The 20,838-nt window shown below is 32.1% G+C and overlaps 1 protein-coding gene across 1 annotated transcript in view; it reads left to right on the plus strand.

The window, feature by feature from the left end:
• The first annotated feature begins 823 nt into the window (after window positions 1-823).
• The window catches only part of LOC136983348 (vascular endothelial growth factor receptor 1-like), a 106,428-nt gene continuing 86,413 nt past the window's right edge, over window positions 824-20,838 (plus strand). Inside the window, exons 1-4 of the mRNA XM_067280047.1 lie at window positions 824-1,119; window positions 2,030-2,148; window positions 13,797-13,968; window positions 19,504-19,782. Of these exons, the coding sequence (XP_067136148.1) occupies window positions 1,068-1,119; window positions 2,030-2,148; window positions 13,797-13,968; window positions 19,504-19,782 (622 nt within the window). The 5' untranslated portion in view covers window positions 824-1,067. The remainder of the gene's footprint in view (window positions 1,120-2,029; window positions 2,149-13,796; window positions 13,969-19,503; window positions 19,783-20,838) is intronic.

Genomic DNA, 20,838 nt, shown 5'->3' on the forward strand with positions numbered 1-20,838 from the left:
AAATATGAGGCATTCCTTTAATTTTATATCTGGATGACCGAAGCTGATAAGGCGATCCCTGCGCGTCGAGGGTCAGAATTCTATTCTGAGTTTAGATTATAAATTTTAATGGATATATCATGTCTCTCATCATTTGACTGCCACGTTACGAATATGTCAGAATCTTCGATGATATGAAAATTCCTTTGTTTCCATAAGGCGGAATTTTTAGAAAGAGCAGTTTGCATCTACTTAGATTTTATAAACAGCTAGATTTAACCGATAGAAATGAATGTTATCGAGATAACAATTAGATTTTTGTTAATAAAAAGATTTAAACGGGTCAATAGTAAAGTTACCTTCATACTCACGATTCACATCCATTCCAACGTGGTTTTAGATTATAATTCTTAATTGTAAACTTTTATGAAAATAATAAATAACTTAATTCTGCTCGACACAACCTTTACTTAAACTGGGAGATATATCAATTATAAAAGATGGTCAATCAAAGCAGAAAAATGGACGAAATTGAAATTATTTAAGACATCGTTATTAATGTCTATCAATATTTCTTTTGAGAGGGTAAAATATGCAAGAATGCCCATAAATTAGCATTTATCAATTATAATTTTCTCAATTAGTTGTGATAATTAAATCATCGCGTAAAAATAAAACTTCCATAATTTTTGAAAATTTACTTTTTATGATTTTAATTTTATAGCTAGTAATTTATTTTACTACAAATTAGTTTTTAAAATATTATATTAATAATAAGTAACAGCTTCAACAGAACTGTAGATGTTTAAGAAAAACTAAAAAATAACCATCCTTTTTTTAATTTAATTTTTTAAATAAAGTTATAATTTATTTCATAGATGCATGTTTCTTGGCTTAGATATTTGTTAAATTTTGAATACTTCTAATTTGTTGGGAGTTATTTCCTTCTATTAGAGTTGCGTTCAATCGGAAATTTCGACCTTGGATGAAAACCAGCAGTAAGTGTTGTTTCGTGGATTTGAAAGACATTCGTGTTCGAAAGGAGCTTCTTATATTTTTCTATTAAGAAGTAAATGAATAAATAAATAATGTATATTCGTGTATTGAAAATAATCTTTGTATTACTTTGTTCATTGCCAAGTAAGTATATATATTATTTTATATTACTGTAATGCGTGTATATACAGTATATATATATGCTGTAGATAATAATTAACAATTTTTTATATATTTTAATTAAAATAATTTAAGGAATTTTAAATTTTCGTATGAAATCTTTAATATTAATAATTTAAGTTATAATAATTATTACCAGGTATTACGAATAAAAATTTTTATTAAGATTACAATTAAAGGTAAGTTTTAAAACTTTTCTCCTGAAAAAGCGCGTGTTGTATATCAGTTTACCACAAAATAAAACATCTTAAATGGCTTAAAAATACGATAAACTATTTAAAATACAATTTTTAAATATATTAAATTAATTTTTAACTTAATTCAGCATTTTCTTCAGCGAATTATTCAAAAAGAAAAAGTTTATTCAATTTTTTATTTTATAAAAAAATATAATCATTAAAGTAGAAGTCAGAAAATATTTAAAAAATTTACATAGTTAAAAAGTATAACGATATGAAAATAGTCATTAAAATCTTGAGCTATTGTGTTTTTTACGTCAAAGAATAAATAATTAATTCGATTGCATTTTTATCTTCAGATCTTTTTGTTTATTGCAAGAAGCTGGCAAAAGTGACGCAATAAAAATATCTGTGTCACTCTCATAATAATGTTTGTTTTATATGAAAATTATGTAGAAAAATTAACAAGATACAAAACGTTTAAAAATACAAATATTATAAAACTTTCCATAAAATTATTTCGAATTCATAATTTTTTTAAAAAATATTAAAAACAAATGAAATGAAATATTTTCATGTATTAAAAATAAATATAAAATATTTAGTAAAAAAAATAAAAGATTAAACAAAAAAAACTTTATTTTAAAACTATAATAAATGGATATTTAGTCTAAACTAATTTTCTATTGCCACAGATACTTTCCAGACTCCTCATCTGAATGCACCGTCTACTATGGATATTCCTGTAAATAATTCTTTAAATCTTCTCTGTTGGGGACAATACTCTTTGGAATGGAATTATCCACAATTAAAGGTAAAAATTTAATATTTTATATTTATTTAGATGCAAATATACAGAATAAATATATGTTTTCTTTACTGGATAAGAACTATTAGTTGAAATAATAATGTATACACTTCAACGATATAAAGTAAATAAAATAAAAACATTATAAGCATTTCAAGTGTTTTCTCTGAGAGAGAGAATATATAACTATATGGGTTATTGGCATATATTATTTTAGTACCTAATGTACTAAAATACAGGGGCGAACAGGCCATGTGGAATATGTTGAAAATTCCATACGGGCCGTATACAATTTGGGCCGTTTTTCTAAATATGTACAGTACCTAATATACCGTTTTGTTCGGTTTTATTTTTTTTTTCGTTAAGTAAGATAAATTTCAATTTTTAGGTGTAATATAGATATATGTGTAGCCCTTTATCGTTTTACCTGGCCCTACCAGAGGCCGAAGTTAAATTAGTCCAGCCGATCCGAGTCCCTACATTGGCCGACTCGGCCCAAACACAAAACATCCTAGGAGAAAAATAATCAAAACAGACAAAATTGGTCATTTGTTTACGTTGCTAGAAACTATTCACCGCCCCTATGAATCTTTGGAAGCACGAGTTACTGGTTTTTCACCCAGCCACCAAAACGTTGATTGTAATCATAACAGATTTAATGGCCAATTATATCATTTCCTTTATTTTAGATAAGTAAAAATGTTATTCAATAATAATTTCTCTATATTCCAAACGATTTAATTAAAAATAATCTATTTTTTTAGGTTCAGCTAACTAATTTTTAGTTTGCCATTCACCCACAATGGCGTTGATTGTAAATGGGCAACCTGCGGCGTCGAACAAAATATTACAAAACACTATAACGCTATATAAAATAAAAATTTAAAATACTGACATCTAGTCGTTTGTAATCGCACTAAATACCAAAAGCCCGCTTCGTACAGTACATACATTCGACGCAACTAGAGTTGGTCCTTGGGTTGGTTCATTTTTGCGTCTTTAAGGGATGATAGAATTGTGTACAAATGCACATATACTTTCGTAGACTGTCCATACGCGCTTGACCCCTTTTCAAGACTAAGTGAAGTCCAAGCGAGTATACGTATGTACTGTACATTCGTAAACAATTTTATTATCCTTTAACTAAAGACGCAAAAATAAATCAACCCGAGGGCCAACCCTAATTGCAAGCACTATCTGGTAATTTAACCCGACTTCACTGGACACTTCATATAGAGCTGTAAAGTTTTGCCAACGCTTTGTATCGTCGCATTCACTTTTTTGGTTTTTTGCAAATTTTACTATTAATGTACTGTGGTTTATCCGAATTATAGAAAAACGTATGTTAAATATTTGAAATTTTACGGAAATAGAATCTTTAATGTGAAATTTCGAATTTTAAATATCCAAGTTAGAATTTCTGTGTAATAATAATGTTACTATTAATTTCCAAAATTAAAATTTAAAATGTTTGAACTTGAAAATTATTAATATTTTAAAAACAATTTAGACTTAGAACTGGTCAGTAATAAATACAAAAACCACTTATGAAAACGTTTCAACTTTGCATTACAGTACTTTCGATGCTGGACTGACTTTGAGGTTCGCAGGTGGTTTTGTACAATAAAAGCTCGATGACATATATCTGATATGTTACATTCGCATCAATTCCAGTATACCTGTGTTAATTTATGAATATATGAATAAATATTTGTGATTTACCGGTAAGAGATTCATTCGAGAGGTATGAAATGAGTAATTACAATTACATACTAGATACTGCATTTCGAAGCATGGAAAATCGTTTACAAAAAACCAATTACTTTATAACGACTTGGCATGTTTGGATCCAAAAAATTTTTCTGAAAATATTCCTGAGAATGCGTTTCAAAAATTAAGCAGTATTTTAATGCAGTTTAATCCAGAAGCAACTCAATATTATTTCAGAATTGCAACATTTTAAATCGTCGTGGAATATTTTAAAGGAAAATGTCAGTGAAACTTTTATAAAATTAAACAAAAATGAACATTCTACTGATGATCAACTAGAAAACGATTAAAGATTCGATTTCATCCTCTTACTGCAAAGCTTGCAAAAATTGTCCTATTTGTTGTTATAATATATTATTCGGATATAACGTGTTAAATGGTGCTTATTCTACACTTGGTCAAGCATACAAATATTTACTATCTATGTCTGTAACACAAGTGTCCTGTGAACGGAGCTTTTTTATGTTAAAATTCATTAAGATCAAGTATCTCGCAAGAAAATCTAGAAGCTTTCATGTTAATGTCAACGGAGAAGGATATTTTAAATGAAATAGATTCTGATGATGTCATTAATATTATTGCTCAACAAAGCAAAATTCTAAATAAAAAATTAATGTTCTAGACTTGTGCTTATTGCAATTTTTGTCAATGTTGTATTTTGAATATACTGTATTTAAATATAAATAGAAAAAAGTCATTTTTTTTATTTATGGGCTGGGCCGGTAATGATTTTTTCCACACAAAAATTTTAAGGCCAGTCCGCCTCTGCTAAAATAATATATGTAATGATATGCGAACTAGTAATATATACTGTAGTTTATTCTTTCCGCTTGTCTAATTTAAATGTTTTTTGTCACGAATATCAGGTTAATTTGTGTTGCATAATGACACGATGGAAAAAACAGATGAATAAAATTGCGTTGACAAATTAGGACCTCGCGGGTGACTAATTTAAATGATGAAAGCGAAAGTATTAGGCTGACTGAATTTTATACGTTCCTGAAAATGGTTCGAACATCGGAAATTCTGATATCGCAAAATATTTTTTATTGTTTCTTGTGGGAAAATTTTAACTCGTCCCGTTCCAGCTGAATAATAAATTTCTTCAAACGACACTAAAATACTGCAAAAAGCCTATGTACGGTACGTACTGTACCTACCAATCTATGTTTTCGCACGATATTAAACATTATAAACGCCAATTATACAGTATTACTAACAAACAAAGTTATAAATACGTTTGTAAAAGAAACGAATAAATTTATTTGTCTGTTATTAGAAATTGTATATAAACTGCGTTTTGTTTAATGCAATAGATAATAATGAAAACGATGTAATGGTACAGTATATTCTGTAGGCTATATTCACTAATATTTCATACTGAAATATTACTGAATATAGCCTAACAGAACAATGAAAATAAACGATGTAATGTACTGTTAAGAATAACTTCGTATATGATTGCATCGGAATTCTGTGATAAAAAAACTGTAAACCTACAACCAGTGCCGTCTTTAGAACGTAAGGGGCCCTGGGCCAGAAGAATGTTGGGGGCCCCCCATGAAGAAATAGAATCAATACTAGATTACAGACCTGGGGGTCACTGGTGTAGTTAGCACGGGCGAGACCGGTTACGGATATCGTGCTATCACCCTTTTAACATACATCATCTGTTGACCCCTTTTTTTAGCCAGTGAGATTTTTCTCCCTGTACTCAACACTTCACACTACGTGTTGAAGGAGTAATTTCAATCGTATTATTAATGGTTTCTTCATTTCAAGTAACCTATTTGTTTTCTTTGTAACTTTATTATTTTCGGATTCAGGAACCCCTACGATCTCGGGGCCCCGTAGGCCCTCCCCTAAAGACGGCACTGCCTACAACCGCAATAGGATACAGACAAAACGTCACCGAAAATAAATGAAAACGAGTGCTAAAATGGAGTCGCTCGCTATTTCTCATCTTTACTAGCATCACTTTTGAATTTTTTACAATTATACTTCGAATGAATTCATAATACCGAAATTCTTAGATTTGGATATCGCGATGGGTACTAATGAACAACATTCGTTGCAGCGAGAATTCACGTACAGTACCTGCGTATGACTGTATTGTACACACGTGTAAGCCTATATTATTACGTTAATGCTTCAAATACAAATAAACCACTCTATAACTAAACTGTAAGTTTCAAATTTTTGATTTAAAAAGTTTAAAAATAAAAATTATCGTCAATTTTTTAAAACAAAAACTGATTTTTAGTTTATTTTTATTTTATTTTAGTTTTTCGTTAATGTTAATGAATGCTTAGCGAAATTTCGACGATTTTCTTTGGAATTTAATTACATAGAGTTAGGAAGGCATATTTTCATCGATTAACATGCATTTTCTTACACACACACACAATACATAATTAAAAATTTCTTTAGTGAAGTGATAAGAATGTTTTTCCGTAATTCTTGAATTATACAATTAATTAAATTAGGACGTACTACACCTACTAATTATATAGGTACAGAGTCTACTTACATGTACAGTACAGTATTACTTATTACATTACGTACAGAATCTACTTATTGTTATCAGTCATTTAATGTTAGAATTAGCATGTCCAGCGGCGTCATTAACTTTATAAATTATTTTAAAATATCCTAAATCAAATTGGATTTTGAACTTTTTCAGATTTGTTTATAAAATAATAACTGATCATTATCATTTTACTTTTATAGCATGTAAATAATAAGTATTTGCCTTTTGTTATCGACTGTTGTGGAAGTTTTCTGTTAGTGTAAACTGCTGGATAAATCATTTTATTTATTTATTTATTTCAAAAATTAATGTGCATAAATTTCTAAAAAGTAGGAATTATATTTTCATTCCGATAATTTTATATATATATATAATTATATAATTTACAAAATTAATTTTTGTGGAAACTACATCGATTGGCTTCATAGAAATAGCCCAGAAAAGATTTAATAAATCATCAAATGAATTAAATTTATTTTCGTTATTAAATAATATTTTTATAATAAAAATAATCGATAATCCAATACATTTTCATGTCAATAAAATTATATACAATTGCAAATGCTTTCGTTTTTTAATCGCAAATTATTTGCATTTCTATATTTCGTTAGACTCAATGGACAGCCATACATAATAGAATCTTGATTTTATACATAAAAATAAAAACTTAATGCATTAATCCTGATTAATGAGATCATCTGAAACAACTCGAAAATAATTGTGTATATAGTGTAATTAAAAATTTACATAGTTTAAATTTATGAAAAAAACCAATCGCTTACATCAATATACAGTATTGTTTAATAGATCATTCTCGGGACAGTCTCCGTTGCCTTGAAGATGATCTATTGAAGAAAATGTATTGCATAAATTATCTACCTTTATTATTAATAGTTTCATATAATCACTAGTAACGACTAGTTTTCACGTCCATATTTTTACTTTCCCGGCTGTACGGAAAAGTGGAAAGTATGGCGATCAGTCGAAAAAATGATCTCCAAGTAGTGGCGCGTTATAGCGTCATGGGGCCCAAGCAAATTTGAATTAGGGGTCTCGTGTACAGTGTTGACTTCACACATTTTTTGGGGGGGGAAATATTTTCTTATAAAAGATTGGTTTGGGGCCAGCGGCGCCCGTAGACCATAAAAATCCAGCAACGAGTTGCTTAATTTTCCGGGCAACATCTAACTGCCTGTATGACGCCATGCTGCTGTTATGATATTTTATTTTAAAAACTTTATATTTTTAATCATTATAAAGTGGCAAAAAACTTAATTTTGAGTGTAGGGATGGGTTTTATAAACATTTTAAATGCTAACAACGAGTAAGCTCATTAAATCCGACCCTATTCGACATACGACACTCGATTCCCCTTTATCTCCCCACCCGTCGGCCTTTAACCTCGAAAATTTAATAGCATCATTCCCCTTATACACAAACCTCCCTGTAAAATTTCAGACATTTTTCGATAAAATGCACAGGAATTATTAATCGTCAAAGAGGGTGAACAAAATCGTTCCCCTTAAACACACATACTAACATTCATACATACAGGAAAAAACCGATTTTTTTTTTCATTTCTTGACTTTTCCAGGTCCCCTGAGGGGGGAACAAGCTATAAAAAAGGACATCGTACGTACTGTATATTTTATATCCCTTGTATATACCTTGATTAACGCAGTTAATTAATCCCTTGATGCTACCGCATATATCAAAATTGCATTAATCAAATACAGTGATACTTCTGTAAGGGTCGCAAAAACGCGTAGAAGTGGTGAATAATTATAAAGTTCCAAAGTCCTATATTTCGAGAGTCAACTCGGGTCAGGAACGCGTGTTGGTGATGCGAAAGAAACTTTCTTAAAACTTATCCTAAAACAAACGTGACTCGATGACGAACGACCAAGTGGATGTCAACCAAGAGAGGAGCTTTGTTCAGGTGCTCGCAACAAGTGTCGAGAGTGAGACACAAAGGGGGAAATTAGCTGCCAGAACATATGGCAGATTGTTTCGAGCCATAACGGCGTGAAATACGAGTGCGAACTTCAAAGGCTCCGTCAACCCCTCTCGGTCTCGGGTTTCGGGAAAATCTTATAAAACCCCGGATCTCAGAGTTGAAGGGCGGTTCTCCTCCAGTCGAGTCTGCACCAGTCAAGACTGTCCGAAGATACCGGAAAAAGGGTTGCCGTCTACAGAGGCCGACAGAACTCCTCCTCCTCTACAACGGGACCACATCCCTTCATTCATCAGCGCCACAAGAAGACTGTCTCTCCGAAAACGACCTAGGAAGCCCGGAACGTTCCCAACGTCACCATACCTACATTGCCCTAACGATCTAGATCGTGTTGTACCTCAATAATATGTAAGTTAACTTAGTAGTTAGAATAAACGGTTTTGTGTAAGACACTTGTCATCTTTGTCTCCTACCGCCACCACCACATACGATTTCGACTGTAGGTTTTCCTGACGCGTGATTAACTGTTTTCCCCTGGAAGTCGGCAGCCTTACACTTCGGTACTCGACCGAACAACCACGACTCGCTAGAACAAATTTTCGGTTAATAACAAAAATTTTAATTTTAATTTTGTCATCAGTAAAAAGTTTTCTGTGATAAAAATGAGTAACTAATTTAAAAATAAAATTAAACTTTTGAGCTTCCATGGAGATTAAGAAAAGGGCAACTGACGACGAAGGGGAAGCACATGCCCAACATACGGGTAGCCCTGTAGGTGGGGGGCCCCAGGCAATTGCCCTTTTTGCCCGTAGGATAATGCGCCTCTACCCCCAAGATATTTATATTTTTGCACTCGGGATCTTGAAACGTCGAGAAATACGACTACAAAAACACTTGGGTTTTATATATATATGGATGTTAGTGTGTGTGGGGGGACACGATGTTGTTCGCCCACTTTAAGCTTGATAACTCCTGTGCCTTTTGTCGAAATTTTGCAGGGAGGTTAGTGCATTAGGGGATTCATATTATTAAATTTTGGTGATTATAGCTCGAGGGTGTGGGAAGATAGATGGGGTCACTTGTCAAATCTTGAGTGGGTCGGACTTAATGAAGATTTTACTTGTTATTATCATTTACAATTTTTATAAAACTCATCTCTATTCCCAAGATTAATCTTGGGAATAGAGATGAGTTTTATAAAAATTTGCCATTTTAAATAAATTAATACTGTATCAAAAGTTTTTAAAATAAAATTTCATAACATGATGCCACATACAATTTTAAAGTTTGGCCGGGAAAGTTACGCAACTCATTGCTGGATAATTTTTTTCATAAGCAATCAGTCCTCAGTTTTCAAACATCCGAGAGATCGAATTAAACAATTACCTTCGAGTACCGAAAATTAGTTGCATTGGCTAATGACATGGTACGATGATGAAATGTTATAGTTGTACTGTAATAGACAATAACATGCTCTATGTAATAAGAAAACTGATATTTATATATTATATATTAGAATATATTATGTATATATTATATAAATAAAATTAAAGTATATAATTAATTTATTTATTTATTTTTACAATTTGTTAATGGGAAATTATAATTATTTCATTTAATGAACGGAATTTATGTTCTCTCTTTCACTGTATATGAAAGAAACCGATTAATTGTAAAAAATAATAAAAAGATCAGAATTTACTTCTGACGTAAAATATTTTTCATTAATATTTTGTTCCGAATAATTCGCAACACAAATCATTTGTTCCTGTTAATCTGGGGGTAATTGTAATATCTTTAATACTATTTTAGATACTATTATTGCAAACTGTAATATCAATTTATTAATAAATGAAATATACTGGTACGTATATGTTAAAAAATTTATGTTGTATTATAATTTTAATTTTATAATTTAATTTAATTCATCATGTTGTTTTGAAATGATCAAATTTTACCTGTTGTTTTTCCTTGACGAATATATCACAAGTTGTAAGTTATGTTCAATTGTTCTAACTCTTATTATTACAAATAGAAAGTTATATTACATGTTATAATGTTGTTAACTTTCCTTAAATTGTTTAAAGTTAACAAGGTCTACAATCATAACTTGCAACTCAAGATATATTATAACATGTAATTTAACTTTAATTTAAATTTTCATTGTTGCTTAAGCTTATAGCTTAGGATAAAAATTTTATTGGTGCTTAATATATTCTGGAAAAAATCCATACGGTCAATTCCATTTAATATTTAAGGAAAAATATTCTAAAAATAAATTTTTATATTTATGATATGATAATTAGATGAATTTATGATTGTTATTTTTACCCTGCTTGAAAAGTGAAAACTACTTCAATCGGAAAGATACTTAAACAGCCTATTGTTTAATGTTCACTTCTTTATTCTCAACTTTCGTATTTATTAGTTTTATGTAGTTTTTGTAGCTTTTTGTAAAAAGCTAATTACGATCTTGAGATTACTTTTTAGAAACTTTTTATATAAAATTTTTAAGTTACTTAAAATATATGACACGTTTCCATGTATCTAACTGGTCCGGAAGAGGTGTAAAAGAAATGCCATTTTTCAGCAATTTACAGTAATCAGACTTACACCCAGTCACAAAACACTTATTCGGTATGCTGTTGTTTCTTTTTCTTGTAGAAAAAATTACAAAGATGTTTGAAAACGGCAAATTTAAGGATCGAAAAATCCCTAGGAATTTTTCGACCTGTTTGGATTTGAGCAGTTCAAGGTGGATTCTGCCACCTTGACCACTCGGCCGTCCGGCCTAGTGGTGGTATCCTTGTGGCCATTGGCCATATGAATGTATATTTTGTATTTTATAAATTTATAAATTCTAATTAGATTTAAGATCTTCTTTGTTTCTCTCCCTTTCCTGTTGACAAAGACTTCCTTCTTACTCACTTTACGATCTAATTGTTTTACCACCTGATGGGGAGTGATGCTTCCAGTGAAAAACAACTTTGTTAAAAAAAAACAAAGTAATAAAAAAATCAGAGAGGAGAGAAAAAGAAGAGAGAAGTGATCTTGGCTCTCGATGAGAAAGGTCGGGGAGCACGGGTTGTGAGTTGGAACGAGAGAGGTTAGAGATCGAAGCTCGACGAGTGAGGTCGAGACGGAGAAGACCTAGTGTTATAGTAGATAAAGAACTTCCTGACGAACTGACAATCTTGCTGGACAGATTCTGAGTGGATTATCGTCCAAGTGAACTAAAGGAGTCCACCAAAACTAAGGATAAGAGGCAACAGTAACCCTGATCAGCATCACGAAGCCATCATAGCAAAAATCCCGGGTATTTCCATCTTCCCCTTTTCTCTGTATCTATATTCTCTCTTTCTTCCATTCTCATAGTATGTAAGTAGTTTTAAGATAGTTTAGGACCCTTAGTAATATTAATCGTTTTATTATATATTCTGGACTTTGTAAGACCACCGCTTACACGTTGGGATCTTGTATAAACGAACCTTGTAGCTAAGCGAATAAAGATATAGTTTTTTTTTGTAAATTAACAAAGTGTGTTTGTCAATCATTGTATATCATTCGCTGTCAGCAGGGCCGGATTATTGAATAGGCAAAGTAGGCAAATGTCTAGGGCCCGTTAATTCGGAGGGGCCCGGCTTCATTAGCCATTGCCTAAAAAAAAAAAAAAAAAAAAAGCAATAAAGGTCAACAGCCATCCGTGCATCAGAAGTAATGTACGCCACGAGATCTCTCGCACCATCTAGAAATATTCCTAGGGCCGCCTCTCATAGTAATACTGATGTATGGTTATGATTCATTTTCTAAATTTATACTTATACGTCGTGACATCGCATATTCGATGTAGCGTTCAAGTTGCTCGAGTGCGAAGTTATTACAATTCAATAGTGTTTTATAAAACAGTTAAAAAGGGTGACACTACGTTGTGACTTGGGGTGACACCACGATATCTGCACCGGGTGTCACCCATGCTAGCTACGCTAATGTCACATTATATAAGATTTGTTTAGAAGCAACTTATTTAAATAGGGCCCTAATTTAAATTTTGTCTAGGGCCCGCTAGAGGCTTAATCCGGCGCTGGCTGTCAGCTATCACATCCTCTTCTTTTATGAATCTAAAGGTTATTTTGAGCTATTGGATGTTAATCCAAATATACTTGTAGTTAGTCTAACATATTCAAATGTTTTTGCTTCTTGGTCCATCTTAATACTGATTATTTATGCTAGATCTTGACTTGTTCTCTAATATTTTACAAACTTGGTCTTCGATGGAGTGTCAAAAACATATGATTAATACTAAGTGCCTTTACAAACCTATTTAAGTTTGAATTAGAACAATTGAAAAATCCTTTTGGTACTTTGCAATTCATTTTACAAATAATTTAATCTTTCCAAATGTAAGAATAGCCTTAAGAATTTTACTAATTAATCTCACAAGTGTCACTGATGGAGTACAAACATTTTCCAGATTAAAATGTATTAAAAATTATTTAAGCTCAACCACAGCACAAGAAAGACTGGTAAATTTAGCAATGATTTCAATAGGACACAATGTATGGAAAAGTTAAATATCAAAGAACTTATTCAAGATTTTGCCAATATGAAAGTGTGGAAAGTTTTATTGCAAGAATTAGAAATATTTCATTAATTTATTATTATTTGTTTTGTTTTTGATTTGTTCAAAAAACAAAATTTTAAAAGGACCCAATCTATTCCATGCCCAATACAAGCTCTCGACAGCCATACATAGAATATTTATTTATTAATAAAAAGCAGTCTTAAAAATTTTATTTTTATTAATAAAAGTAACATTAATTTTATAGGGATAGGAACTATTACAAGCTCCTAAGTTTTTTATGCACCTAAGGAAAACTCTTGTCAACGGCTTGTATTCATGCAAGCAGGCTAGATTGGTCATTTTACAAATTTCCAAAAGGAAGATATTATGTACTGTACAGTACAAGTCAATAGGCTCTTATACATATACAAGATATATGAAATATGTATATAGAGTATTTATTTACAGAGTATATGGAGTACCACCCTCCAAAAAATTGCCAGACTTTTTTGACCCGTCTAGATTTGATCCCAAGTTCCAGAGTGGTTGGCTGCCACCTTAATCACTTGACATCCAGCTATTGATTTGATTTGGCTGCATAGAATTTTCTAGAAAGTAAAAATCTATTTTCATTGCCAAAAAACCAGAATTATAATTTTTCTGGTGACAAATGATGTCATTTTTATTAATAAATAATTTTCCTAAAATAAACCAGGCTTGTTTATTTTTGTTATCAGTGTTTTGTACTGATATCATTTAGTTTCCTAGAATAATTATAATCATAATTAAGCCCATGACTTGTCCATGGAATTATCTGACAATTCAAAGTTTTTTTACAGGAAAACTTAACTTTACCAACAATACATTCAGAACGTGAATCGAGTAGATATATTAGCAGATTAATGATTGATCGTATTCAGATTGACGACAGAGGAGAATATATATGCTACTACAGTGATAAAAGCTATAAAGAGAATAGTAATTCTGCTCCAGTGAAAGTTTTTGTTAATGGTAAGTACTCTAAAAAATATTAATATGCAAAGTGCAAATTCTAAAATTACACTTTGCCCAGAGCATAAAACTTCATCAGCTAAGGAGCTGATGAAATTTTAACTAAGTAATAATTATTTCCATTTGCACTTTTCATTTTTTATGAATTTGTGTATTATAGAATGGGTGGTAAACCTATGGCATGCATGCCCAAAGTGCTATGTAAAGAGAAATCTGACATGTGTTATATCATACAATTTCAATTTATCATCTGTGTTTTTCAATCATCCTTTCAGTTTATCATCATTTTTTTAATCAGCTTCTTTACATTTATTTTAATCAAAGCATATTTGTTTAATTTCTTTAAATATCATTATTCAAATTTCAAAACTTTGACACACAAACAACTTTAAAGCTAGGTTTGCTTACTAAATGGCATGAGAGCTCAAAAAGGTTTGTCACCAATTATAGGACTAAATATAAACAATAATTATCAATTGAAAGGATCAATGACGTGAAGTTCACCAAATTGGGGATACCCAAATGTCAGGATTTATCGTATGTAGGATGAAAGAAAGTTTATGTTAAGTCTTACAATCTATAGTGAGTCTCATCCACTGTAGGAGCTGGACTGTAGAGTCTATGGCCCCAGGGTGGTCAGTCGAGATGCTTCTATGGGTGTTGAGAAGTTTGGTGATGAAGCATTGAGAACCGGAACAGTCCAAGGCAGGATGGTGACATTCGGGATGAAGAGTTTGAAGGTAGAACAATGAAGACAAAGCAGAAAACTTCACAGGGGAGGCAGAGGAAGTCTCGTCAGATGACTTCACAGTCAGAAGCTGGGAAAGTCTACCTTTGTCCTGAAGATCCTGGCTTTTAAAGGATTCTTTTCCCGGATTTGTAGCTTTCCGATTGGTCTGTTTCTTGTATCCAGGTGGATAACAGACCATTTCGGGCTATAAAGAATCGATTTTGACACCATGTTTTAATCGGATCAAGGGAACAGTGGCGTAGTGAACATAACTGGCACTCGGGGCATAACTGGCACCCAACACTTTATTGCCACCCCCTCTCCTCCTCCAGAAACACATATAGTTTGTCTTGGAGACCATTTGGGCACCTCTGTGAGTGGCGCCTGGTGCATGATACACCCCCTTGCACCCTCTCACTATGCCACTGCAAGGGAAATTAATCGCACTTTGAAATTCCTGCTCCTATTTAACTATTGTTTTGAATTCTTGTAAGTCTGATACATAATATTCTTCACTATATTGCTTTTAAGGTTATTTAAGACATTTTTTTTCTTTCTCTCGATTAATAATTTTATTATTTTCCAATTTAATTTAAGTTTTTCTTCCAGTTTTTACGAGTGTTAGAATCAAAGTCCGATCCCTTGATTTGGCACGTTTACTATATTTTTAATACGTGAGCTCAAGTGTCGCTCAGGTCTCACAATGAAAACATGGTACAAGTGATTATTTTTGAAAATAAATAACTGTCATCAATTGTGGAAGAGATTGTAGTGAGTATGGTACCGGTAAAGATCGGTCTCACAATTGGTGAGGGAAAGTAAGGGCCGTACAAGAAATAACACGTGAATACTAAAAAGGAAATACTAAATTTTATAAATATAAACAAAAAAAACGTATAACATTCAAAATCACTAGTATATTAATTACAAAATAAACAAAAACCCGCTTATTCTAACAGTATATATACAATATGTAACAATGATGCGTACATACTGGACGGACTAAATACGTTGAATATCATTCGTACAGAACAAAGACCTCACAACAGATCGGTGTACTACACACACTTATAGGTTGTCCTCCTTATCGTAATTCTCACAGCCACCTTGATTACGCTATCGGTAGGCTCGCCTTGTGGATGCACATGGATTTCCACATGACCTCAGTCCAGCCACTATTCGTCCTTCCCTGCTTACCTCCTATGTCCGAGTTTCTCACTCCTATATCCGTTTGCTGGCGTGTTTTCCTCTTACCTTGGCCAAGTCCCAGGAAGTAAAAAGGTGCTCCTGCATGTTAGACACACCTTTTTATAACACTTCGCCATCCGGGGCTTTTGGTCAGTCACGTGAGGTTGCCACAAACGGAGGTACGCAACAACGGAAAATTTTACAAAAATAACGTGACAATGTATTTTACAAAAAAAAAAACGTGACAATGTATGGCTCCCAAGCAGGGCCGATCCCGATACGCGGGAAAAAAAAGGAAAAAAAAATGTACATATACAAAATAGTGACGAAGCACTACAAGATAAATCATATTGAAGAAAATTTTAATGAAAGTGATAGATTTTTACTTGCTTCAATCAGGAAAAACAAATAGTGTGAGGTTCCGGAAGGAGTCGAAACTAAAATTTAATTTCAAATTAATTGAAAGCAAAGATGCTATTGTCGAGTAGGACCAAAGGTCATGTAAGATATGTAAGAGAGAGAAAAAAAATTGTAGTTGTCAAAACAAATGCGATGTGAAGATGAATGACGTAATGGATTAGATGGTGGTCCAGGAAGATAAAACTCTGACACAAGTGCTCATAAACAGTTGATCTAGATTAAAAATTTGGAAAAGAGGAAAGATTCAACAAATATAAAAACATCATGTGCGATCGTTAAAGTTCCAAAATGACAGAAAGTAGAAACAACGGGCTAAATTATGAGCGCAAGACTTATAGTTTATCAACAATCTCTGATCAGAGTCGAAAAGGCGTCAAATTGGACCTTTCTTGTGATCAGGTCTCGTTTTTCACCACGATCCAAAGAGGAGACCAATCAGGAAGCGAGGAAGAGGATACAGGCCCAATCAAAAGGTGAGATTTGAGGGAAAAATCTTATAAAAACCCCGATTTTCAAGGTCAACGGGCAGTTCTCCTCAAAATTCTACAGCAATTAATCTGTGTCATACCCTCTGGATTAGCCTACTCCTACTCATCCGACGCATCCCAACATCACATCGAGGAACTCGAAATTAGCCCAACCACCTCTCCTATGTTGTCTCTGCCCCAGGGCCATCATCGAACCTTCCAAACCAACTCCCATCGACGGAATCGGACTTTTCATGTTCACGGACTGTGCTGGACTCTCAAACAATTATCTTGTCAATAGTGAACTTTAGCCACCAAATCAACACACGTATAAGCTTACTATTTACTGTAATAAACGGATTTTTGTAAAACACTTGTTATCTCTGTCTCCATCACCACTACCCACACACGAGATTAATTAAATCTCACCCCAAAATTGGCATACTTACAATAGTAAACAATATAATAATAATAAAAAAATTTATTGTACTTATTTTGTATAAAGGGAATTTTAGCTGTACAAGTTATATGAATAGTAAATAATATATTATTATGTAATTAATTTTTTGTATTATTATTTGAGATATAGTTTTTATTATAATAAAGTTTGCAATGTATTTATATTCTTTTAAGTAATCTTAAAAGTAAAAAGAATCTTTTTACTCTAATAACATACAAAAAAATTAATTCAAAATTATATGGATAATAAATATGCAATATACGAGGGCAAGGTGAAAAGTTCTCGGCCTAACCCATAGAAGGCGCTACTACAAATGAAAGTTTTGTTATGTTACCAGACTTGTTACAAAAGTAAATACCAAATGTGAATTTGATGAGACAAATAGTTTGTTTTATACAACTGTTTAAAGTAAGCATTTGACAAAATGAATAAACTTGAATACAGTTTGTCATAAAATTCTTCATTTTGGATGGTTTATCACCAACAGAAATTCATCCAAAGTTCGTAAAAGTGTATAAGGAGTCTGCACCTTTGTTATCAACAGTAAAAAAATGGGCAGCGGAGTTTAAACATGGTTGTACATTGATTGAAGATGATCTACGTGAAGGATGGCCAAAAACTGCAACTACCAAAGAAAATATTGAGAAGATACACAATATGGTGCTAGATGATTGACGATTAAAGGTATATGAGATAGCTAAGACTAGGCATCTCAGAAGAAAGGGTACGGCACATTTTACATGAAGAACTCAGTATGAGAAAGCTTTGTGCAAGATGGGTGCCACATTTGTTAAATGCTGATCGCAATCAACTTTCTCAGCAATGTTTGCACCATTTTAAGAAGGATCCAACCGATTTTCTGTGCAGATTTGTTATGATGGATGAAACATGGGTTTACCACTTTACCCGAGTCAAAACAGGAGTTTAAGCAGTGGGTAGAAGCCAGTGGCTCTGCACCGAAGAAAGCAAAGACAATTGATAGGCTGGAAAGGTTACGGTTAGTGTTTTTTGACTCCCAAGGGATTCTTTTAATTGACTACCTGTCAAAGGGTCGAACAATTAATGGGGCTAGATCAACGGTCGGCAATCGGTGGTCCATGGACCATTGATGGTTTGCAAGAAAATTTGGGTGGTCCACGGAGAAATTTGGACATTGCTCAACTGAAAGTTACGCAAAGTATTACAAAAGAAATGCAAAATGTTTAGTTGCTTTTTTCACTCTTTGGGGATTTTTATTTGAATCTGAAACCAAACACAAAGTGACTGTTATCAATAAATAATGAATAATAAACAATATTGTGAGTGTGATTGTCGTCCTTAATGGAAAAGCACTAAGAATCCATAAACTTATTTCAAACATGCAGCAATGAACTTTAGGCTTGCATTAATTTGTTATAATTAAACATGCGAGTTTCATATTAATATAGTAAAATTAAACTTTTATGATCATTATTATACTACAGACTGTGTATCATTTAAAAAAATTTACGATAGTGGTCCACGGGATTCAAAATTGTGAGTTTAATGGTCTGTGAGATCAGAAAAGTTGCCGACCACTGGGCTAGATGACCAGCTAGATGAAAAAATTAGAGAGAAAAGGCCTAGTTTGCAAAAGAAAAAAAAATCCTCTTTCACCAGGACAATGGACCCGCTCACAAAGGTGCTTTGGCAATGGGAAAATTGATGGTTTTGAAATATGAATTGTTGGAACATCCTCCCTATTCACCAGATTTGGCTTCCTCTGACTTTCATATATTCCCAAATATTAAGAAATTTTTGGTGGGAAAACATTTTGGGTCAAGTGAAGAGGTGATAGCAGCAGTAAATGGATATTTTGAAAACCTTCCAGAATCTCACTTCAGGGATGGAATCCTGTTATTGGAGAGATGTTGGATAAAGTGTATTGAACTAAAGGAGACTACATTGAGAAATAAATGCATTTTTAAAATAAAAAACTCATTTTTTCACTACTAGGCTGAGAACTTTTCACCTTGCCCATGTATATGTAATAGGTAAGCAACTATATACAAATATTTTTTCTTTTAGTAACAATTATATATTTTTAAAGTAACACTAAAATTTGTTATTAGTAATATATTCAAATTAAACCTTTTGTTATTTTGTACTACTATTCCCCGAACTCCTTAGATACTGTTAGTTATATTTGATTGTTACAGATGATTATATTTTGAATTAAACAATTTGTTTATACTTTTTATATTATATACATATATTTTTAAATAAATGAATTTTTTTTTTATACTTTCTAGATCCAGATAATTTGTTGGTACCTCAAAAAGTCTTCTATTTGTCTTGGTGTCCTAATAAATCTATAATTGTACCTTGTATGCCAACAAATTCAATGGTCAATATTACATTATGGGCAAATGGACAGAAAAATGGAGTTATGATTCATATTGATAACATCACTCATTTCAATCCTTTTGAAGGTTTTGTTATATCAGTTGGTTTAATGATCACAACTATTGAATGTATTGGAGAATTAAATAATGTTATATCAGAACCACAAATATATACAATTCATCATAGTAAGTAACAGTTAAATTACATTTATAGTTATTATATCAAACTTCGCTTTGAAATATATTTGTTTCAGATAATTCTTATTTACTGATCAGGCCAGTCTGTTGTATGGTTTTTTAAATTTAATTTAATTTTTATAAATTCAAAGCAAAGAATTAGTTCCATTATAGTTAGTTTCCACATAATCTAACATTTTTAAAAATAACTTGAGCTTCTAACAACAATGAAAATCTATTGTAAGATAAAAAAGAAAGTAAAGTAACAGTGTATTTGATAAAATTATAACATGAAATTAATCAATAAACAAAATATCAAAGGAACAGTTTATTAAATCAAAAAATGGATATGCAACATATGATAGTGAGACAGAATATATTCCAAAGTTAATTGTTATGTGAGAAATACACTAGTCTGTCCTTGATAGAAATAAGTATTACAGAATTATAATACAATGTTGCTCCATATTTTGACTTGATAACTGCATTGACATGTGCTGGGAGAGTTTCCACAAGATGTTGATACTACTTTGGAGGTGTAGCAACCCATATTGTCTCAATTGCAAACTATAATTTTTCAAGACTAGCAGGAGGAGGATCTTTCTTCGGAATAGCTCTTCCAACAGCATCTCAGAGATGCCATTGAAGACTAGTGCAGTGTTCTCTAGCCCAGATAGCCTTATGGCACAGTGACTAGCTGTTAACAAAGACACACGAGTTGAATGACAACTGCCCAGTATGACTATATACCTTTGTACAGTACATTGATTGATGGGCAAAGATGAACCAATATTGAAACTAGCTATGATCTTGGATAATGTGGTCTGACAATTATTGATTCCAATTTGTGACAGCTAACTAAGGCCTTGAACATAAATATAGGGTTTTTGTCCAGAGGAATCTTGGTGGATTTTTTTGTTAGGTGTTAGGTATTCATTGTAAATACTTGATACAATTGCACAGAAAATTCAAATGTAGCAGTCACTTCAGAGATAGAATGGCCTATCCATCTTACATTTATATCCACAACCAATCACTTATATTTTTATTTACCTATGTTTATCA

The sequence above is a fragment of the Centruroides vittatus genome, unplaced genomic scaffold (assembly GCF_030686945.1).
Source record: "Centruroides vittatus isolate TY-2023 unplaced genomic scaffold, ASM3068694v2 contig_880, whole genome shotgun sequence".
NCBI lineage: Eukaryota > Metazoa > Arthropoda > Arachnida > Scorpiones > Buthidae > Centruroides > Centruroides vittatus.